Raw genomic sequence first — 24,874 nt, forward strand, 5'->3', positions numbered from 1 at the left:
TTGTGGAAGGTTGGGCACCAGACTGGCAACTCGACACCGTAAAAACTCCACTGCTAATCATGAGCGGACAGGTGATCCACTGAGGCGACCCCTAACCTGGAAAAAGCCTAAAGAAGAAGACTACCAAATGTGTGCCTGTGGATGCCATAGTGGTGGCAGCAACCACAAAGAAGGAACTAGCAGAGACATCCTCTTCTGTCCATCCACCCTGCAAAGAGTCTCGAACGATGGACACATACGGAACCGTATCTTTTCTTCAGCTGCTTTAACACTCTGATCGCTGAATGACCTCACTTGCATATTGATGTTCTAGAGATGAGAGCAGTGCTACTAGCGTTGCAAGCACTCCACAACTTTCTTCCTCTAGGGACAATAGCAATCTAATCAGATTTCTTTATGCTTTTCCTACCTTCCCGCTAATATCGAAAGTTATCCGGAAAGCAAAGACTTTGGAAAGCAGAATGATTCTTTTCACTCCTTACTGGCCTCGTCAGATTTGGTTCCTCTTCCTTGGTCCTCACTTTCTGGATGAGCCATGGACTGTGGACACAGTGCCAGACATTCTGACACACGTCAGGCATATTCCATCCCTGTCTCCACCCTCAGTTGAGAGCATGGCTGCTCCACTTTCATCCCTAGTCACCCTTCATGATTTCTCCCCTGCAGTTACACATATCCTAACATCATATCATAAACTTTCTACAAGAAAATTATACGCTGGAAATGGAGAAGATTTTCTCTTTTGGCACAAGCTAGGAACATAGATCCATACACAGCCTCCATTCCCTTAGTATTAGAATTTCTAACAGAACTTTTTCATCAGGGTTCAGCTGCTGCTACAATCGAATTTCACTTAGCAGCTATCTCCAATTTTCATTTGGGGCAACATGAACCTAATCTTACGGCTCACAGATTGTGTAAATCATTTTTAAAAGGCACTACCTTACTAAGACCTTATTTTCAAGAACCTTTATCTTCCTGGGATTTAAATTTTGTTCTTTGAAAACCTTACCTCACCTCCTTTTGAGCCTTTACATAATTGTGATATAAAGTTCCTTTCATGGAAGACCATTTTTCTGGTAGCCATTACATCTCTCAGAAGAGTGTCAGAACTGCAAGCACTTGGACAAACCTCCTTACTTGATATTCCATAGAGGCATTTTCCCTTCGCACTAACCCTTCCTTCGTCCCCAAGATTTGTTCACAATCAAATATTAATCCAACTATTGAACTGCCAGTAATTTTTCCAAATCATACAAACAAAGCAAGAATATAAGATGTTATGTAGTCCTATCTTGCCATAATTCTTGCTGGATGACTTTGGATCTGACTTGGCCGAAACTAAAGCTCGAGAGCTTTTACTGGCTCGAGGCTATCCTCTATCCCATGGTGCATCGCGGCAGTTCCCCAAATCTCGTTTGCAGCAAAAGCTTCGAGGTTGTCTACTTACTGGCTCGTTGGCTAAGTAGAAAATTTTTATATAAGTTTTCCTAGTTTTGTCTATATTTCTTCACTTATTGTATCTAAATAGTTTTACATGTTACCAGTGTGATTGTAGTGATTGTTTGCTCCTCTATCCCCCTTTCTTAAGGATTGTACGGTCCGTTTTAGTTAGGACATAGTTGCCCGTTTAAATTAGAGGGTCTTTCCTCTTTGAGTGCTAGTCCTTTTTCTTCTTCATATATATATATATATATATACATATATATGCATATATCTTCTTTTGATAGTTGTACTTTTTGCCTTTGTGTTGTATTATCTCTTATTACCAGAAATATGTCCAGAGAGAAAGACAGAAAACATGAAGAACACCGCCCTTCTGGTTTTAAATAATGCAACAAGTGTTCTCCAAAAATGTAATTGACTGACAGTCACACCAACTGTGTGTATACTGTCTTGGAGAGGCTCATTTACAAGAACCCTGTACTTTGTCATACTTTCAGTACTAGGGTTCTTAATGAAAGAAAAAGAAAACTGATCGACATGGGCCTTATAACTAGTTCCTTCCAGGAACAGCTGGAACTTGGTCAGACAGTTCCCAAAACTCTTAAAAGAAAATCTCCATCGGTTCCGGCTTCGGAACCATCAAAGAAGTCTAAAGCGACGGAGTTGAGTTCTGGCTCCGATTCTGCTTCTTCAGTCTCTGTACTGTCTGTTTCTTCATTGCCAAGAAATCCTTTTATGTCGAGACACTCACTTGTTTTGGATCCGGTTTCACCAACCTTGAGATCTCCTATTTTGGAAAGGAGGAGATCTCCATCTATCTCCACCGTTCCTTCTGGACACTTTCTAATGAGGATGTCAAGTGGATGGTGAAGAGGCTGCTCTGTGACTTGGCACTGCCTATAATGTTAGCTCCTCTGGACCCAAAGGCTTCTGAGCCTTTCCAGCTTCAGCTACTGCTTCTTCTCCGACAGCTTCGTTCTACTTAGGGTCCTTTAGTGCTGGAACCTTTGGTTCTGAGAATTCTTCCTGCTTCCTCAGAACCGATCACTCTGTCCTCATCGGCTCAGTCTGGAGCCAACGCTGTCGGGTCGACTCCAAGAGGGATAGTCACCCCGATGTCCTTCAAGGATGCATCTGCAGTCCTTACAAATGGGTTGTCCTGTCGTCAGGCAGCCCTTCGGTCCGCCGGATTCCAAAGTCTGGGTCTGGCCTCGGCTGGTGTCGCACTTCACCCGACGTCATAGCTGCAGTTATTCGGGTATAAAGGCATCAGCCGATGCCATTTTCCTCAGTCTTTCTTGCCGCATGGCGCCCGAAGCAGAAGCTGTTCGCAAGTGCCGGTCGGTCAGAACCAGAGATTACTACTACCGAATACTTCTACTACTACCGAAGACTTCTAAAAAGCTAAGTACCCCGTTGGGGACTCTTTCTTGCCTCAGCCGATGTCAGAAAAAGTGAATAACTGTTTAAATTGTGGGAAACAAATACCTCATAAAGATTTCCACTCTTACTGCTTACCTTGCTTAGGCCCAGACCACGACGTAGCAGCTTGTCTAGCCTGTGCTTCTTTCAACCGACGAACGCTTAGACGTCGGTCTGAATTTGCTGAAGAGTTTTTCGGCTCTGCTTTTGCTTACATTATGCCGTCGGATACTCCGACTACGCAAATTTCTAAAAAACGCAAGGAAAAGGACCGACACTCGCGGTCCGCGGTTTCGGCCGAAACCACGGTTAAGCCAACCGTGAGTGTCTCGGTTTCGGCTGTAACAGAGTACACGGTTCTTCCTTCGGCCGAAAGCTTGCCACTTACCGAGGCCTCATCCAGCTTGGCTGAATCTGCTACTGAAATCCCACCTGCTCCTGCAGGTTCACAGGATTTATCAGATACTATCCCTTTGGATATTTCTACCCCTGCACGTGGAGCTGCTAGGCCTCCTGCATCCATGTCGATTAAGGCCTTTGCCAGGGCTAAAGCAGCAAAGACTACCAAAACTGTGCCTGCTAAGACCCCCTGTCACAGGCCCAGTTCTAGTTCACAAATGCTTAGTCTAGCAGAGGATCTCATTTCCTTGATCCGGGGATCCCAAACACATCCAGACAGGGCCTCTCACCCACCTCCAGAGAAGAGGACCAGAGTAGAGCCCCCTGAGCCAGTTTCTTCAGATGGCTCCTCTGATGAATCAGATAATTCAGACCCTCCAGAGGCCCCTTTTTCTCCTTATGAGGACTCTGATGCAGAAGAGTCCATTCCTTCTGCCTCTCCGCCTGAGGAATTTTCTTTTGGGGAAACCATGCATGCTATGAGGGAACAATTCCAATGGCAGGGCCAGGATTTTTCAGACTCTAGGAAAAGGCTTAGAACCTTTTTGCATTTGCCACAGCATAGGCCTTTAGCCATTCCTCCAGTACTTACTGTTGTGGATGATGCTTTTATTGATGCTTGTACTGCTCCTGATTCTCTTTCTCCGGCCCCTGCTAAGCCCGATAGGTACTACAGGGTCCCGGGCACACATTATCATTTGTATAAGGCCCCTTTTGCAGATCCCGAAACTATCTCCCAGGGACCCAAGGCTGTAGCAGCTTCTACCAAAACCCTCCCTCTGAAAGGGAATCTAGGGCCTTAGAGAGATGGGGTAAAAAAGTTTACACTTCTGCTACTCTTTCAGCTAGGGCCTTGAACTGTCAATTCCACATGATCCAGTATCAAGAATTTGTTAGACCAGTTAACTAAAAAGCTGTCCTCGGATGAACCATTAGACAAAAAATCTGTTCAAGAAATGGTACATAACATTCAGCAGGTCAGTAACCATTCCTTAAAATGCGGCTATGATGCACTGGAGGCTTCCTTTAGATCAGCCATGACTGGCACAGTGATCAGAAGACATGCATGGTTAAAAGAGCAGGCCTTACCAGATCATGTTAAATCAAAACTACTGGATGCTCCCATGGACAAGATCAATTTGTTTGGCTCTCCCGCACAACAGGTGCTGAAGAAGATGGAAGAGAAGGCAAAATCTGTCCAGACAGTCAAAGATTTCTTACAGGTCCAACCTCCAAGAATTGGTCCTTTCCAGACACCTCCAAAAATCAGAGAGGCAGGAGAGGCAGGGGTCAATCCAGAGGTGCCTACAGGGGGCGTCAGTGGCAGGCTAACAACCAGCGAGGTACAGCCACAGATACAGCCACCACCATGACTACAGGACAATCACAGTGACTTGGCTCTAGCACCGCCTACCAGGGAACAACTAGAAGCACCCTTAGGCGGAAAGCTAGCCTTATTTTCAGTAAACTGGCATTACATCACAGGAGACAAGTGGATTTTGCAGACAATAGACCAAGGTTACAGGTTTCACTTCATACTCTACCAAGGAAGAGAGGAATGCCAAACCTACCTCCAAATCAAAAGGCAGAAGCTCTAAAGCAAATAACTCACTTACTAAGGATGAGAGCTGTAGAAAAGGTACCATCTATGGAACAAGGACAAGGATTTTACTCCAGGCTCTTCCTGGTACCAAGAAAAGAAAACCAATGGAGACCTATTCTCGACCTGTCCGCTTTAAACACATACCTCATTGTTCCAAAATTCAAAATGCTGACCCTACAGCAGCTTCTTCCCATGTTGGGCAAGGAGTCTTGGCTGGTAACTCTAGATCTCAAGGAGGCATACCTGCACGTCCCCATACGACCAAATTGCAGAAGATACCTCAGATTTCTTGCAGGATCAGAGCATTATCAATTCTCAGCATTGCCCTTTGGCTTATCTACTGCGCCCAGAGTGTTCACGAAATGCCTGGCATCAGTAATTGCTCATTGCAGGCTTCAGGGAATTCAAATCTACCCTTACCTGGACGACTGCCTGTTACAAGCGGACAACAAAGACAAACTAGCAGAAGACTTAAAAAGGGTCACTTATCTACTGCAAGCCCTGGGATACACAGTCAATATAAAAAAGTCAAGACTGATACCATCCCAAAAGATAACCTTTTTGGGTGCAGAGCTGGACACATCACAACAAATGGCATTTCTCACAGTAGAAAAACAGGAGCAACTCCCTCTCTACTTCTTGGCATTAACAAAACAGAACCAGCTAACAGCAAGAAAAGTACTGCAAGCCTTGGGTTTCATGGCATCCTGCATAATTTTGGTTCCACATGCCAGACTGCATATGAGAAAGTTACAGTGGTATCTAAGGAATTTATGGTCTCAGCACAAGCACAGCCTAGAAACCCAAATTCCAATAATCCCATGCCTGAAGCAAGAATTCAAATGGTGGGCTCAGGCCTGTCAATCAAACAAAGGACTGCCCTTCCACAGCACTCAACCAAGCCAGACCATCACAACGGACGCCTCAGACCTCGGTTGGGGGGCGCACATGGTGGACAAGTGCATACAAGGCTTATGGACTCAAGACCAGCTGCACCTACACATAAATCAAAAGGAAATGCTGGCAGTAAAACTGGCAATTCAGACATTCAGACCATTTCTTCGACAAGGTCAACTGTTGATAAGGACAGACAACACCACAGTTATGTGGTACATCAACAAACAGGGTGGCACACATTTGTACCCTCTATGCCGGATGGCAATGGAACTCTGGAATGTGGCCCTGAGCCTCAACATTCAGTTACAAGCAATTTTTGTGCCAGGAAAAGAAAACATACTAGCAGACATACTAAGCAGAACTACCACGGATGCCCACGAATGGATGCTGCATCCGGACATATTCAAAACCATTACAAGAAAATGGGGACTATCAGAAATAGACTTATTTGCATCCCCACGCAATGACCAACTGAAGAAATTCTGCACAAGGACGTACCACCCACTTGCTTGGAAAGTGGACTCCCTATCTTTCAGTTGGAAAAACCTGACAGCATATGCATTCCCACCACTTCCTTTGATGCACAAGGTGCTATTGAAGATCAAAGAAGACCGTCCAAGGATCATCCTGATAGCTCCAGACTGGCCAAGGCAACATTGGTACCCATTATTGAGGAGCATGTCTCGGGAACAAATATGGCCTCTACCACTGGTTCCCTTACTGGTAACGCAGAACAACTACAACACCCTGCATCCAAACCTGAAAACACTGCAGCTGACTGCCTGGAACATTGCATAAGACCAAATAACCCAAGTTTATCCCAAAGGGTTAAAGACATTATCTTGGAGGCTCGCAGACCCTCAACAAGAAAAAATTATTCAGCAAAATGGAAAAGATATCACATTTGGAGTACTGCAAAAGGAGAAAATGTGTCACTGGTAAACATAGCCAACATCCTGGAATACTTGGCAGAGCTCTTCCACAACGGCCTGTCCTATTCATCCATTAAGATTCATGCATCAGCTATTTCAGCAGAATACAACTTGGATCCTCCAGTCTTCTCACATCCTCTGCTCAGGCACTTTCTGAGAGGAATTAAAAATGTAAAACCACCTAGGAAGCCACCATTGCCAGCATGGGACTTGAACTTTGTGCTAGAAAAGTTGACACTCCCCCCTTTCGAACCAGCAGCAACAGCAGAATTACAATACTTATCATGGAAAACTGCTTTCCTGCTTGCAATTGCTTCAGCAAGAAGGGTATCTGAGCTACAGGCATTAATGGCAGTCCAGCCCTTCCTGATCTTCCATCAAGATAGAGTATCCATGAGAACAAATCCTACTTTTATGCCAAAGGTGGTCTCCAGGGTATCTTTAAACCAAGCTATCCACCTACCTACATTCTTCCCCAACCCACAGAACAGGGGAGAAAGACTGTTGCATACCTTGGATGTACATAGACAATTACGTTACTACCTGGACAGGACCAAGGGCAATAGAAAAACTGACCAGCTACTGGTAGCATATGCAACAGGAATGGAAGGAAAAGCAATTTCAAAACAGACAATCTCTAAGTGGATAGGAAATTGCATTAGATTTTGTTACGCCTACCATGGGAAGAAAACTCCAGAAAACATCAGGCCTCACTCTACAAGGGCTACAGCCACTACCACAGCTTTTCTACGAGGAGTGGCTACCAAAGACATTTTAGAGGCTGCTACTTGGAGCTCCGTGCATACATTTGCCAAGCATTATAATTTACCTTTATACTCCAGATCCCGAGCAGGTTTTGCCACTGCTGTTTTGCAAGGGATCTTAACTACACCATAATCTTATTTCTCCTCCTCCCCCAGTTTGGCTATGGTATTCTACCCATTTGTAAGGACTGCAGATGCATCCTTGAAGGACATAGTACAGTTTTGTACCTACCATAAATGTAGATGTCCGATAGGCATGCATCTGCAGTCAGGATTACCCACCCTCCTTCCCCTCTGTGGTACTCCTAGGGTAGCTAGCTGGGGGAATCTATTATGGTGTATTTGTTTGTATATATGTACATACATGCTTATTTTTGTTTGCTCTCTACTATTTGGAACCATTTGCATTTATCCAAATTTAGCCTTCCTAGAGGGCACCTGGCATCTGGGGCAAGAAACACTGAGGAAAATGGCGTTGGCTGATGCCTTTATACCCGAATAACTGCAGCTATGACTTCGGGTGAAGTGCGACACCAGCCGAGGCCAGACCCAGACTTTGGAATCCGGCCGACCGAAGGGCTGCCTGACGACAGGACAACCCATTTGTAAGGACTGCAGATGCATGCCTATCGGACATCTACATTTATGGTAGGTACAAAACTGTACTTTTTTTTTATTCTGAACCGACTCTCCCTCTCGGTGCGCCAGCTCGACTGAGCTCGGCTCCTACATTTGCTTCGGAACCTGTCCCTCCTGCTCGGAGTCCACCTTCCGTTTCCTCGGAGGAAGTCTTCTTCGGAGCAGGGCGGTAAGGCCTTCGAAGCAATGGAGAAAGATTTGTCCAGTGCCAAAGTCCTGCGTTTGGAGCGATGTCCCTCCAGCAGCCGGTAGCAACCTCTTCTCCCCCACCTGCCGCCAAGCGTAGGGAACCAGAGACACAAGGAGCTCCCATTGGAGGTGTCCCCTCTTCTGAGACCTCCCCAGATTATCCCACTGGAGAGGTTCCTCGGAAGTGACTTTGTAAGAGGGAGCACATTGACTAACCTGAGTCTGTCATGTCGGACACTGATTTGGATGAGTCAGAAGGGTCCCCAAGATCCCCCTCTGAGGATGTCTCTTTTACAGACATCCTTGAAATTCTTAGACAGAGGGATGGTTGGAAGACCTCTAACCCTACTGAGGACGAATCCGTGTACCTTGAGGCCTTCGGGTCCCGACTTTCCACCTCCTGGGTGACCCCGCCATATGACCAACTTTTCGGGGTCCTATCCCGGAAAGCTTGGACTTCCCCGAACACAGTGGAGCTTGTCCTGAGAAGGCCAAATAAATTTATGACCGTTCCGGAAGACAAATGTTTTCTATATAAGGGAGTTCCTGTGGATGGTATGGTGGTAGCAGCGGCCACGAAGAAGTTGTTAGACATTCTCAAATATCCATCCTCCTAATAGAGAGTCTAGGTTGATGGATAGGTATGGAAAGCGTACTATTTCTTCAGCGGCATTTACCTTCTGATTGCTGAATTACCTGTCCCATTTTACCAGACTTCAAAGGGATCTCCTGAAGGAGTTGGGAAATGCCCTTCAGGGTTCAGTAGCTATGGGATCCACAGACAAGGTTTCTGCGCAGCTCTCTACCCTTACCTCTGTTGCTAATTCCTCTATGAGGCTGATTTCCTATGCAGCTGACGGAATGAGCAGGGCAGCCGCAGCAGGAATTTCTCTCAACATTGCTGGATGCATCTATTTAACTTTACTGAATCCTTTAAGTCTTCCTTTACCAACATCCCCTTTGATGGTTCAACTCTTTTTGGACCTCAGGTAAAAGAGACTTTGACCAGGTGTGAGCAGGAAGGGAAAACCTTATATGTTGTCAGTCTGTTTCTCCCTTTCTTCTAGACCCTATCCCAAGGGTCAAACAGGAGGGAAAATGTGGATGTTCTTCGTGTTTCACTGTTGCAGTCATTACATTTGGGTAATTTGCTGGCAGGTTGCCCTCCTGATTAGCAAAGTCTTGGGTCCTGCGTCAGTTGCTGTCCCTTCTTCTATGACATCAGGTCGTTAGGGGTATAAAACATGCAGCTGACGCCATTACATCATTCTTTCTTGCCACGCGATGCCCGAAGCCGAAGCAGTTTGCAAGTGCCGGATGGCCAACTCCTGAAATTTTTGTTTTAGAGTTTCAGATCCAAAGTCTTCAACTATAAAGCTAAGTACCCCGTTGGGGAAGCTTTTTCTTGCTCCTTACCGATGTCAGTAAAAGTAAATAATTGTATTACTTGTGGGAAGCAAATACCTCATAAGGATTTTAATTTGTACTGTATTCCTTGCCTAGGCCCTGACCATAACGTACCTTGCTGTCGGTTTTGTGCTTTAATCAATGCACTATCAAACGTCAGTACATTTTTGCTTCTAAATATTTTGTTTCACTCTTTAATTATCCAGAAATGTCTCTTAGCAATCCGACTACCGAAATACCTAAAAAATGCAAAGAAAAAGACAGACCTGTTAAGTTAAGGTCCAAAACTGCCAACGATGCTTCTCCTAAGCCATTCGCTGGTACTCAGTGAAGTGCTTTCGCCGCCCCTGATACCCACTGCTTCTGATTCGCAGGCCTCTACTGAGACCCATTCGGAGTCCGGTATGCCGCAAGATGCTTCAATTATGGAATCCGCAGGTGTCTCTACCTTGGATGGGTCTGGAGCCGATGTGTAGGCACTGGCTTCTGGGAGTGTTTTCAGGCCTACATATATGTATGTTAGACCAATGCCATCTTCAAAACTAAGGCCAAAATTTCAACCTATGCCTAAAAAACAAATTATCAAAATGGCTTAAGATTTAATTACTCTGATCAGGGTTAGCCAACCACCCACCCCCACCCCCCACCCTCTTCTAAGAGGCCTAGGCAAGACTTTCATTATGAATCTTCTGAACAGGATTCTATTTCTTCTGACTCTTCTAATGAACAGGAATTGTCTATACCTACTTAGGAGGACTCTGATGCAGAAGATTCCATTCCTTCTGCTTCTCCCCCCTGAGGATTTTTCTTTTGGGGGAACTTTACATACCTTAAGGGAACATTTCCACTGGGAAAGTCAGGATTTCTCTGAATCTAAAAAGAGACTTGGGGATTTTTTTCTTCTTCCTTAGCATAGGCCTTTGGCTATACCTCCTGTTCTAGACATTGTTGTTGATATTTTCTCAGAATCTAGTATGGCTCCTGATTCTCTGCTTCCGGCTCCTTGTAAGCCAGACAGATACTACAGGGTTCCTGAGTCCCACAAATTCCTTTTCAAAAATCCTGTTGCAGATCCTGAAACAGTTTCTCAGGGCCCCAAGGGCATTAAGGCTTCTACAGCTAAAAATCCTACCCCTTCTGATAGAGATTCCAGAGCGCTGGATAGATGGGGTAAATCAGGGCTTTAAACTGTCAATTTCATATGCTAAAATATCAACAGCATATCATGGGACTGCTTAAACAGAAAATTGTTAATTTCAGACTGTGCGGAAAACAAAGCTGTACAGGATTTATTGCATTCAGCTGAACAAGTTGAAAAACATACTTTGCAATGTGGTTTTGAGTCTTTGGAGGCCTCTTGCAGGGCTGCTGTAACTAGGTCTGTGCTAAGAAGGCATGCTTGGCTCAGAGCAAAATCTGCCTATCATGTTAAAGCAAAATTGTTGGATGCTCCCTTACAACAGGACCATCTCTTTGGTAATAACGCTGAAGAAGTTTAAAAAAAGATGGAAGATAAATCTAAATCTATGCAAACTGTGAAACATTTCTTACAGGTGCAACCTCCAAGATTTAGTAGGCCTACTAAGAACTGGTCCTTACCAGTTCCTTTGAGAGCCACTCAAGTCAAACCCAGACATTCCAAAGGCTCCAGATTTAAGTCACAAGGGACTTTCAGAACAAAACAATGGGGTGCCTCCTCTTCCAAATCTGGAAACAACAAGACACCTCCCTATTGTAAGCAGTCTCATTGACTTCCCTTTACACTTACCAAGCACTTATCTTTTAGCTGCCCCTTTGGGGGGAAATCTGGCTCTTCATGCAAAAAAATGGCAACTTATAACCCAGGACGAATGGGTTTTAAATATAGTGTCCCAGGGATACAGATTTCATTTCCACACATTGCCAATTCCAAACGGATGGCCAGACTTGCCCCCAAATCAGTGGGCAGAGGCCCAGAAACAAGTAGTTTCCCTAATGAGCATGGGGGCTATTCAACCAGTAACAGAAGAGGAAAAGGGACACGGTTTCTATTCAAGACTCTTCCTGGTACCCAGAAAAGACAAATCATGGCATCCAGTCCTGGACTTATCTACTTTAAACACCTTTCTGGACATTTCAAAATTCAAGATGCTGACTCTTCACCAGTTACTTCCTATGCTAGGCAAAGATGCGTGGTTGGCAACTCTAGATTTAAAAGAGGCTTACCTGCATATCCCAGTCAGGGAGTCTTGCTGAAGATACCTCCGCTTCAAAGCAGGTTACTTGCATTACCAGTTCTCTGTGCTCATGGCATTGTGGAACACGGCCTTGACCTGTCAAGTACAACTACAAGCTCAATTCCTGCCAGGAAAGCCGAATACTCTGGCAGACAAACTTAGCAGAAATCTCATGGACCCACACAAATGGAAACTGGAACCACAGATTTTCAACATGTTGACATGTAAATGGGGGAGCCCAGACATAGTTCTGGGTTGAGGCAAAGAGATCTATCAATTGGACAAATTTTGCACAAGCTCGTCACAAAAACACCTGGAAAGTGGATGCTCTATCCTTCAGCTGGAAAAACCTATCAGTCTATGCCTTTCCACCTCTGCCTCTGCTCTCCAAAGTTCTACTGAAAGTCAAACAGGGCAAACCAAAAATTATTTTGATTGCTCCAGACTGGCCTCGCCAACACTGGTACCCACTCCTGCGCAATGTATCACACCTTCCACCGTGGCACCTGCCTCAGACACCTTACTTACTGTCTCAGAAACGCAACCAAATTCTGCACACTCACCTCCAAACTTTGAATCTTGCAGCATGGCTAATCACCTAAATTCACCCTTAGCATCCCTCAGCAAACCTGAGATGGATGTCATTTTGGAGGCGAGAAGGCCTAGTACTAGAAAATCTTGTGCTGACAAATGGAAAAGATTCTGTGCCTGGAATCAATCTCAAGGTATAAGCACAGCAGTGCCAAACATTCCTCAGATTTTACAATACTTAACTGAGATGCTTCACAAGGGCTTGTCTTTTTCTTCCATAAAAATCCATGTCTCAGCCATTTCAGCTCATTACAACACAGAACCCTCCCCTCTTCTCTCATCCTTTGCTAAAGCAGCATCTCAGAGGGGACAAAAACTTAAGACCACCCAGGAGAGCTCCAATCCCTGCCTGGGACCTCAATTTTGTATTGGAAAAGCTCACTCTCCCTCCTTTCGAGCCAGCTGCTACTGCAGACTTAAAATTTCTCTACTGGAAAACAACTTTCCTTTTAACAGTCACTGCAGCTAGAAGGATTTCAGAATTACAGGCTCTTACGGCATTGGAGCCTTTCATAATTTTTCATGCGGACAAGTTATCTCTCTGGGCCAGTCCATCCTTCATGCCTAAGGTCGTATCCAGTGTGGCTCTCAATCAGACCATTCATTTGCCAACTTTCTTTCCCAATCCACAGAACAAGGGAGAGCAGATTCTGCATTCATTGGATGTACACAGACAACTTAGATTTTACTTAAGCAGAACAAAATCACAACGAAAATCTTAACAACTGCTGGTGGCATTTGCTGCAGGGGCTGAGGGAAAGGTTATTTCAAAGCAAACCATTTCCAAATGGATAAGCCATTGTATTAGTTTCTGCTATATGCACCGTGGAAAAACTATCCCCAAGGGTATCAGATCCCACTCCACCAGGGCTGCCTCTACTTCTGCAGCCTTTCTCAGAGGTGTTCCTACCAGGGACATTCTAGAAGCTGCTACCTGGAGCTCAATTCATATGTTCACCAAACATTATCATTTACCACTTTTCTCAAAATCCAGAGCTGGCTTTGCCACTGCTGTCCTGCAGGGCCTTATAGCTGGTCCTAATGCTATATAATTCCATCCACCTATCCATTGCTTTGGGAATCTACCCAAATGTAATGACTGCAACAATGGAACACGAAGAACATAGTACAGTTCTGTACACTTGCCATAAATGTAGATGTTCGAGTGTATTCACTGTTGCAGTCCTGGTTACCCTCCCTCCAGCCCCTATTTTTCTTTGGCTTTACCTGTACTTTCTTTCACTATGCTTAAAAGCCCTTCTGGTGTATTTGCTTTTGGGAGTGGAGGTATATTTTTTGTGTTTTTAATTTTATTTGCTCCCCATTTGGGGGATACCTGACATCTGGGGCAAGAAAAACTGATGTAATGGCGTCTGCTGCATGTTTTATACCCCTGACGACCTGGCGTCATGGAAGAAGGGACCGCAACTGACGCAGGACCCAAGACTTTGTTAATCAGGCCGACTGAGGGCAACCTGCCAGCAGATTACCCAAATGTAATGACTACAACAGTGAATACACTCGAACATCCACATTTATGGTAAATGTACAAAACTGTACTTTCCGTAAATCAATCCCAAAAAGGTTTCCCTCAGACCAAAGTCAACCCTCCGTTAGAGGCAGAGGGTGAGGATATAATGGAAGATGCCTCGCTCCTGACAGAGGGGGTCCGCAACACCAGGAAGATGGAAGGGACTCCATCGCCCCTGAGGGGTTGCCCTACTGTCAGTCTCTAGAGGCAGTAGGGGGTTGTGTCTCACTATACCCAAGCACCTGGCTACAAATTTCCCAAGATCAATGGGTACAAAATATAATTTCCAGCGGTTACCTCATTCCCATTGTTTCCGATCCCCTGTAAATTGGTCTATACCAGATGTGCCACCCATTCAGCTAGACCGTGCAACATCAGAGGTCATCTCGTTGCTTCAAAAAAGAGTCGTACAAGAAGTCCCCACAGTGCAAATAGGATCTGGAACTTACAATTCTTTTTAGTTCCAAAAAAGACCGGGGACTGGAGATCAGTACTAGATTTCAGCAAGCTAAACAAGTCTGTAAAAAATTCGAAGTTCCGTATGATCACTCTGCAGTCATTTTTTCCCTTTATCAGAAAAGACAATGGGATGCACTCCTTAGATCTTCAGGATGCGTACTACCATATCAAAATGGACAGGCGCTCCAGAAAACATTGACGCTTTCGGCTGGGAGCCAGTCGTTTTCAATTTCGAACATTACCCTTTGGCCTCACTACAGCCCCCAGAATGTTCACCAAATGTATGGCAGTGGTAACGGCTCACTTGAGATGTCAAGGATTCCAGGTGTTTCTGTACCTAGACTACTTGCTTCTCACTGCTGCCACCAAGCACTAACTAATCTGAGCCAGGGATGAGAGACTATCCTTGTGCGCCAGATTAGGAATTACAATAAATCTAAAAAAAATCTGCCTAATCTCCATCGCAGCGCATTGTCTTCTTAGGCTCAGACAGACTCAACCTCCATGACAGCAAAACGGACACCAGAAAGGATAGAGTCGTTGCATAACCAAGTCAGATTCTCTGAAAAAAGACAAAGTACAGGCCAGGATAGTTCTTCAAGTTCTAGGGACTATGGCTTCCACCATTCTCTTAGTTCCCCTAGCCCATCTATACATGAGAGTACTTCAGTGGCTGCTATTTGCCCAGTGGTCAATGTAGGATCTACCCTTGTCCCCCAAATACTCCTCACAAACTCCTGCAAGAAGGATCTAACATGGTGGTTGCATACAGATCAGCTTCTTCTAGGTCGTCCACTTGCTCCCCCTCAACAAAATCCAGTCTTGACCACGGACGCTTCTCAGATGTGGGGGGGGGGGGTGCATTATCTGGGAATGACTGTCCAAGGTATCTGGCAGGATCACGAGAACCACTTACACATTAATATTCTGGAGATGAGAGCGGTGCTATATGCGTTGCAAGCACTTCACAGTTTTCTTCCCACCAGGACAATTGCGATTTAATCAGACAACATGTCTGTAGTGTGGTACATAAACAATCAAGGGGGAACTAAGTCTTACCCACTTTGTCGAGAGGCACTAAAGACTATGGAAATGGGCGATGGACACTCAACGCTTTCTGGTAGCAACACACATTCCGAGGACGTCCAATGTGATCGCAAGCAAACGGAGTCGAGCAATTCTGATGCCTCATGAGTGGTCCCTGAATACAGAAGTTGCAGAGCAGATTTTCCGCAAATGGGGCCAACCTTGCTGTGACCTGTTCGCTACGTACATGGACACCAAATGCAGCAACTACTTTGCCCTCATTCCCCATCCGTGGATATCACCCAGGGATGCTGTGGTCCACAATTGGCCTCTGGGACTTCTTTATGCTTTTCCACCCTTTCCTCTCATACCAAAAGTGATTCAGGAAGCAAACTGTTGGAGTACCCTGATCCTCATTGCTCCTTACTGGCCTCGCCAAGTCTGGTTCCCCTTCCAGTGGCCCTATCTCTTGGAGGAACCATGGATTCTGGAACCATCTCCAGACCTTCTGATTCATCAGTCAGGACAGTTCCATCCTACCATCCAAACCTTGAAATTGACAGCATGGCTGCTCCAGTTCCAAGAATAGCCAGGTGTATTTCCCTTTCTCCTACACTTAAACACATCCTGATTTCTTCACACAAACCTTCCACCAGGAAATTGTATTCCAGTAAATGGAAAAGGTTTTCCATTTGGACAGCCAACCAAGGCATAGATCCCTTCTCAGCTCCCATAGAGTCTATTTTGCCCTTTCTTGCATCTATTTTTCAAGAAGGAGCTGCAGCTGCTACCATTTGAGTTCAGTTAGCTGCCATCTCTAATTATCATTTTGGGAACATGGGATATCCAATTATGTCCCACTGTTTATGCAAAACCTTTTTGAAATGAGTCCTCCTTCTCAGACCTCCAGTCAGGCAAACCCCAGAGCCCTGGGACTTGAACTTAGTTCTGACCTCATTGATTTCTCCACCTTTTGAACCATCTTGTTCATCTGACTTGTAATTGTCTTGGAAGACATTGTTCTTAGTGGCTATAACATCTGCTAGGAGGGTTTCAGAATTGCAAGCCCTCACCATTCGACCTCCTTATATTTTATTCCACAAGGATAGAGTCTCCCTCAGAACTAATCCTTCCTTTCTCCCTAAGATATGTCCAGAACATAATTTAAACACAACTATTACCAGTATTCTTCCCAAATTACAGTAACAAATCAGAATACAGACTACACCAATTGGATGTCCACAGAATTCTCAGATTTTACCTGCACAGGACTAAACGTTTTCTGAAGTTTGACCAGTTGTTTCCTTCTAAGACAAAAACAAAGGTTTAGCCTTCTCCAAGGTCACTTCGTCTGAATGGCTTTCAGACTGCATCTCATTTGGTTACAAAATTGCTGGGAAACTACCTGCTAAAGTAAAAGGCCATTCAACCAGGGCAGTATCAGCTTCATACGCCATTAGATCAAAACTCTCAATTGATACCATTTGTGCAGCAGCTACTTGAGCAAGACCTCATACCTTTGTCATTCATTACAAATTGGATTTGGCCTCCCGGTACAGGTCATCCCTTGGGTCCACTGTGCTGAAGAGTCTCTTTGCTTAAGCCACCTGGGATTAAGATGCTAGGGAAGCTGTCCGATCCAGCAAGAATTACGGCGAGATAGGACTACGTAACATAAAAAAAGTTATGTACTTACCATAACGTTCCATGTTTGCAGTCCATCTCGCCTACATTCTTGTGTCCCACCCTCCTTCCCCCTTCCTGTATCCTGGAGGAACTGGTGGACTATCCATTATGCTGTCTTACCTTGTTGTAGTTGTCCGTCCACATGGCATGGATAGTAATACAAAGTATTTGTTTGTATGTACATAGTTATTGATATTATAGTTACTATTATGTATGTAGTTATTTTCTTACAAACAAGATCTTGGAAATTGCCGTGATGTACCATGGGACAGGGGATAGCCTCGAGCCAGTAAATGCTCTTGAGCTTTAGTATCGGCCGAGTCGGGGCCGAGAATCGGCTCTGAACCCATCCGGCAAGAATGTAGGAGAGATGGACTACAAACATGAAACGTACATAACTTCTTTTTTCATCAACTAGATGTACACTGACAGTAAGGTTCTATCGTCATAGAACCAAAGAGTTTAGGAAATCAGACCAATTATTTATATCTTTTTCGGAGATGAGAAAAGGAATGCCAGTCTCCAAGATAACGTTATCAAACTGGATTTCAAATTGCATATCTTTTATTTACTCTTCTAATGACAAAGAACTCCCATTTAAAATTAAAGCTTATTCCACCAGCTCTATATCCACATCTGTTGCTTTTCAAGCCAGAATTCCAATGGACAGAATGTGTGCAGCAGCAACTTGGGCTACCCTTCATACCTTTATTACTCCTTACAAATTGGACTTGGCCTCCAGGCGTAGAGTTTCCTTTGGTTCCACAGTTCTTAGGAGTATATTCCCCTGAGCCACCCGAGAAAAGGGTGCTAGGGACACTGTCCCATATGTAAGAATAAAGGTGAGATAGGACTACAGAACATAAAGAAGTTATATACTCCCCAATAACGTTCCATGTTTGTAGTCCATCTCGCCCTTCGTTCTTACGAACCCACTCACCTACCCCCCCCCCCCCCGTGCATTTATCCTTGGAGGATCTGGAGACAAGATGATGTCCATCTTCCTTAGAGTTGGAGACCTTTCATCTATTACTTTTCCTTGTGGAAATACTTTTATATCACTATTACAGACAGAAGCAGACAAGATCTGGGGATTGTTAGTAGTGCATTATGGGATACCTACCTTGCCACGAGCCAACTTAGAGACTTCGAGCTTTGTAATCGGCCGAGTCGGAGCCAAGGATTGGCTCCGAACCCAAATGTAAGAATGAAGGGTGAGATGGACTACAGACAAGGAATGTTATGGTGAGTACATAACTTCTTTTTTTCTTTGGGTGGGTATTATTTGTTATATGGTGCCCTGGGCTAGTAGTAGTTGAATGATAGTGGGGAAGAGGTGGACTTGGTTTGGTGGAGGTTGAGATTCCCTGGAAGGGGGGTAACATCCACCAAGTCATAAAGTAACCCTTCTGAATGGTGGAAAGTACCCATCTTTCTGTTTTAATCTTCCATCAGGAGGGTAGGGAGAGGGTGAGGTGAAGGGACAGTGGGGTGTTTTGCTTTAGTAATGCAAGCCACAGTGGAGGTGGTCTTGGTTGATCAGACTGGCTCCGAAAGGGGGCAGTGGAAGGGATGGAGGGAAACCTGGGGGCAGAGGTTTTCCTTGCTTGCCTGCGTCCCCTTGTCTGCTGAGTTGTGTGGGAGGATTGCCTCCTGAGAGAGGACGTTTTCTGAGGATAGTTTCTGTGGTATCTGGGAATGGGTGATACCTTCTCTTGAAGGGATTTAAAAAGTTCAGCTGAGGCCTGGCCAAATAGGGCGCTGTTGTCAAGGGGGGTATCAAGCGGCTGTGTTTTTGTACATCCTTAAGGCAGTGGCTGAAGTCTCAGTCAGAAGCAGCAGATTTGGATGAAGCTTCCACAGCATCATAACTGCACTTGATGGAGTGCCTTGTTACTTGGGATGCTGTGGAAGAGTATTTTGTTAAGCTGAGTTTTATTGTTGGATTCAGGGACCTCAGAGAGTAGGGTAGAAGCCTTGGCAATAGTGTCCAGGACATACCTATCCATGTGGGTTGGTAGTTCAAGGCTCTTGTAGCAAAAGTAGAGGAGGTATACATATTTTTCCATAGTCTGTCCATAAATTTACTGTCCATCAGTAGAGTAAGGCAATTGCCTAGATGTCTTATCTGCAGAGACTGCAGTAACAGCAGGGTCTGCTGGTGGGTCTCTAAAGCGGAACTGTGTGTCCTGTGGGAACATATAAAAATGGTCAGGACGTTTAGATGCTGGTGGTTGTGAATCTGGAGTCTGAGATGCAGCTAAGAAGGCTTCCTGGAAGGCAGGGAGCAAAGGGGGCACAGCTGAAGGGGATGGCTGTTCCATTTGCAGGAGGAAAGTATCTTTTCTTACTGTCTGAGACCCCTGAGCTCTGCCACTCAGTGTTCCCTGATGAGGGATATGGTATCACCAAAGGTGAATTCTTCCCCGGGGGACTCTGGGGTAATGGGATCCTCTTCCTCTGAGGTAATGAAATCTTTGGGTGAATCAATTTGAGATTCCTAGGTCACAGAATCTTGATCTGAGGAAGGCTCTTCCTCTGATACAAGCAAAGGGGGTCCTGTAGGAGAAGTAGTTGGTTGCTGTTGAGTCTGTAGGGCCTGAAATGCTTTAAACAAGCTTTGAGAAAAAACTTCCCAACCTGGAACAGGTTATGGTTCTGTGTGCCTTACTTTTTGTTTTCTTTTCATTGGATTAGACTGTAGAGAAAGAGAGGGAGCCGACGTCTGGCTGGATGGAGGAACAAGAGCAGCATCCTCCAACTGAATGAGTCGTGGCTCCCCTCCGCCATCAGTAGCTGATGGCTGATTTGCCTCAGCGGATGTACACGAGGTTTCTGCCAGTCCAGCTTCCATTGTGGCTCCTGGGCCTAGTAAGGAAACGGGAGTTTGAAGAGATCCCGGGCTTTCTTCAGTCTCAAGAATCTCTCCTGACACCTGAGGTGCATCATAGAAATCTGGCCTGGTTTTCTTGGCCTTTTTCCTCGGCAGCTCTTCGGATGGGACTGCTCCTCACTCCATACCGAGCCCAAAACGTCGGAGCCTCTGATTTTCTAAATAAAGGTTAAGAGCGGCCAAACGGCTGCGAAAGGTTTTTGGGACTAATGATTTGCAAGTAGGGCCGTACGTATGGTCAAGGGCCTTGCCTAAACAAAATATGCACTTATGTGAGTCCTTGTGAGGAATCTGTCTCCCACAAGCACAATTTCCCTTTCTAGTGGACATGTACATATTAGCAAAAAAAAAACAAAAGGAAGCAATGAAAACCCCACAGGGTACTTATCTGTAGCGGTCGTCTGGATTAGAGATCTGCTGTCTGAGCTGGCAAACTGGAGTCCAATGTTCACTGCGGCAGAAAAACTCTGAAGAGGGTACGTGCAGATGCCACTTTTATACCCTGCGGCGGTTTGTGGCCCTAACACAGGATGTCACACATACCCTCCTAAAGCAAGACTCCTGTATACTGGCCAGATGTCGGCACTGCAGGCAGCAACCTCCCTACTGATGTTCATCGTGCATACAGCTGCAGTCATAACAGATGGGTTTTCCTGCCGTCAGGCGGGTCCTCAGAGAATAAAGTTTTATGTGCTTTTTGTGTGTTTATCATTATCGATTTGTATTGCCCTTTGACATATAAGGTATTACCTGCTTAAATTTGGTAAAGAAAGTATATTTCGGAATTAGACTTGCAAAGTCATATTTATACAAAGAAAAATGTGATTACATTGGAAAATTTGCTACAGTTCCCCCATGGCTAACGAGTGGTGGGGGAATGATTATCCTTGGTTTGTTCAAGGTACTGATGTAAAATTTTGATTGAACTGGTTTCTGCCATGTATAAAATCTGTTATGATGTAATTGTGACATTACAAATGCTCAGCATACCTGTAATCCATAGGGGAAAATATGACTTGACTTTGCATTGTATTGTAGATTACCCTCACAAATACGGACCTCAAGGAGGATGTGCAGATCATTCGGTGTTTGAAAGAATGAAACTTTATCAGATGTCTGCTGTTGAGGACCATCCACAGGAGGTAAAGTATTGGTGTTTCACTCTGATTGGCATCTGTTAAATAGTGGTTATTTACTTTAAAAAGATTGCATAAATGTTAACGTTGGAACATAGGCATTAAAGTTGGTCCTGTCTGGTGTCTGAATATGTTTATTCCACTGTAACCACAAGAACTCTGGCCAGCTTGAGTTTTTCTCCGTCTCCCACAATGCACTGCTCTCAGATAATTCTCCAGATCTCATTGCCACCATTATCATTTCAGCAACTTCTCTGTGCTAGCTTGACCCTTTAGTGAGTACAGTTTTTATCTGTTCTTCATGGGATAGGCAATTCAGATTTTTTTCTGTACCTTACTTGGCATTTCTGTAGCATCATGAGCTGGTTTCTGTAGCATTTAGTAGCATTTTAACTTTTTACATTTCTTTTCCCAGACTCCCCCCAGTACCCTCCATGTCTCCTGCCATGTAAATGGAAAATACTAAAAGAATTGATGAAAGGAAGCCCCCAAAGAGAAGAACAAGGGGAAAGAAATCGAAAGCAAGTGACAGAGAACAACTAGAAAGTCTAGTGAACAGAAAGGAAGAAGAAAGAATACTGGGGGAAACTGAGTCTTCCATGCTGGTGAAGTTGTCTCTTGCTACATTTCCTAGGGTAATTACCTCATCTTCCTCTTACCTGGGGCCTTCTATACTTAACACTCCTTCACCTTATCAGGACACTTCGGGCTGACTCACTCTGTTGCATGGGGGAGAACTGGAAGCTGTCAGAGTAGGAGTTCTTGATGTTCTTCGTGTTTCACTGTTGCAGTCATTACATTTGGGTTATCCTGCTGGCAGGATGCCCTCAGTCGGCCTGAATTCCAAAGTCTTGGGTCCTGTGTCGTTTGCTGTTGCCTCTTCCTTCACGTCAGGTTGTCAGGGGTATAAAAGATGCAGCCAAAGCCATTTTCTTCAGTCTTTCTTGTCGCGTGGTGCCCAAAGCAGAAGCATTTTGCAAGTGCCGGTCGGCCAACTCCTGAGATTTTCATGTTCGAGTTTCAGATCCGAAGTCTTCATTAAAAGCTAAGTACCACGTTGGGGAAACTTTTTTCTTGCTCTAGACCAATGTCAGAAAAAGTTAATTGTATTTCTTGTGGGAAGCAAATACCTCATAAGGACTTTCATTCTTACTGTATTCCTTGCCTAGGCCCTGACCATGACGTTTCTAGTTGTAGTTTTTGTGCTAGATTTAACCAACGCACTATTAAGCGTCTGTACAATTTTGCATTAAGCTATTTTGGGCAAAGATTTAATTATACAATGTCATCTGATAGCCATCCGACTACCGGAGTTCAAAAAAAATGCAAAGAAAAAGACAGGCAGCCGAGGTCCAAAACCGATGACGAAGCTTCTCCTAAGCAAGTCGCCGGTTCACCGGTTCTCAATGAGGCGCTTTCGCAGCCCCTGACACCTGCTACTTTAGAGTCACAGGCTGCTACCGACTCCCACGTGGAGTCGGCCAGGCCCCTGGAAACTCAAGGTATTGGAGCCTCGGAGATTATTCCTTCAGATGGGTCCGGAGCCGCTGAGCAGGCATCGGCTTCTGAGAGTGTATTCAGACCTAAACAATTATATATTAAACCGACTTCAAAGGCAAAGACTAAAACACCTTTAAAGGCAAAGAAACAAGTTCACCAGCCACATGGACAGGCCTCCATGCCCAAAAAACAGATGCACAAAATGGCCGAAGACTTAATTACCTTGATCATGGTTTCCCATCCCCCTCCTGATGAGGCCTAGGCAAGAGACAGACTATGAATCTTCAGATCAGGTTTCCATTTCTTCTGATTCCTCTTCTGATCAGGAATATTCTCTTCCTCCGTATGAGGATTCTGATGCTGAAGAATCAATTCCTTCAGCTTCTCCTCCTGAGGACTTCTCTTTTGAGGAAACCTTGCATACCATGAGGGAGCACTTCCATTGGGAGAGCCAAGATTTTTCAGAATCTAAGAGGCTCAGAGACTTGGCCTCTAGCTATTCCACCTGTGTTAGACATTGTAGATGATGTGTTCTCAGAGTCTAGTCTGACCCCCTGACTCCTTACCTCCAGCTCCTCTTAAGCCGGACAGATACTACAGGGTCCCTGACTCTCATAAATTTCTTTTCAAAAACCCTGCTGCAGACCTAGAAACTATTTCTCAGGGTCCCAAAAGGGTCAAGGCTTCCACTGCAAAAAAAACCTCTACCCCCTCTGACAGGGATTCTAGGGCACTGGACAGATGGGGAAAAAAGATTTACACATCTGCTACCTTAGCTATAAGGGCCTTAAATTGCCAGTTTCTTATGCTCAAATATCAGCAATATATCATGACACTGCTTAAACAGAAAATGATGGTAAATTCTGAATGTGCAGAAAACAAAGCAATGCAGGATTTATTGCATGCAGCTGAACAAGTTGGAAAGCATACTTTGCAATGTGGTTTTGATTCACTAGAGGCCTCCTGCAGGGCCGCTGTTACGGGTTCTGTCATTAGGAGGCATGCTTGGTTAAAGGAACAAAATCTGCCTGATCATGTTAAAGCAAAATTATTAGATGCTCCATTACAACATGACACCTTGTTTGGTGTTAAGGCAGAAGTTGTGTTAAAGAAAATGGAGGACAAAGCTAAATCTATGCAAACCGTCAAGGATTTCTTACAGGTACGGCCACCTAGATTTAGCAGACTCTGGCCTACAAAGAATCTGTCCTTTCCAGTCTCAGACAGACCTCAAAGGGGCAGATCCAGACGCCCTAGAGGCAGATCACAGCTGTAAGGTTCCTACAGGTCTAAGCAATTGGGGTGCTTCTACCTCCAAAGGTGGAAAAGACAAATCACAACCATACAGGAAACAGTCCCAATGACTTCCCGCTGCCTGCACCAAGCACTTATCTTCTGGCAGCACCCTTAGGGGGAAAACTAGCACCTTTTTATCAAAATTGGCACATTATAACCCAGGACAAATGGGTTCTAGACATAGTGTCACAAAGCTACAAGTTTCACTTCCATACACTGCCAAGGGGAAACGGTTGGCCAGATCTGCCAAAAAATCAATGGGCAGAGGCTCAAAAACAAGTTGTAGCTCTCATGGACATGAGGGCTATTCAACAAGTGCCACAGTAAGAGCAAGGACAAGGATTTTACTCTACTGTTCTTGGTACCCAGAAAGGACAAAGCATGGAGACCAATACTGGACCTATCTATTCTAAACACTTTCCTGGATATTCCAAAATTCAAGATGTTGACCTTGCAGCAGCTTCTGCCCATGCTGGGCAGCAAGGCTTGGCTCATGACTTTAGACCTAAAAGAGGCATACCTGCATGTCCCAATCAGACAATCATGCAGAAGATACCTCAGATTCAAGGCTGGCTCAAAGCATTACCAATTCTCTGCACTGCCCTTTGGCTTATCTACTGCGTCCAGGGTCTTTACAAAGTGCCTAGCACCAGTAATTGCATTCTCCAGACAAAGAGGAATCCTTACTTGGATGACTGTCTAATTCAAGCAGAGAACAAGGATATCCTTCTACAGCATCTGGCGTTTGTGAAAAAACTTCTAACATGCCCAGGGTACACGGTCAACGAATAGAAATCAAAACTAGTACCCTCTCAAGAGATAATATTCCTGGGTGGTGGTTG

General features: G+C 44.8%; 1 protein-coding gene across 1 annotated transcript in view; it reads left to right on the forward strand.

Moving 5' to 3' along the window:
- ADAM10 (ADAM metallopeptidase domain 10) overlaps positions 1 to 24,874 on the forward strand; it is a gene marked incomplete in the record, with an annotated part of 1,900,398 nt that overhangs the window by 525,534 nt on the left and 1,349,990 nt on the right. Inside the window, 1 exon segment of the mRNA XM_044078896.1 lies at positions 21,139 to 21,242. Within this exon segment, the coding sequence (XP_043934831.1) occupies positions 21,139 to 21,242 (104 nt within the window).

This window comes from Protopterus annectens, chromosome 7.part1, assembly GCF_019279795.1.
Source record: "Protopterus annectens isolate FY-2018-M chromosome 7.part1, PAN1.0, whole genome shotgun sequence".
Lineage (NCBI taxonomy): Eukaryota > Metazoa > Chordata > Ceratodontiformes > Protopteridae > Protopterus > Protopterus annectens.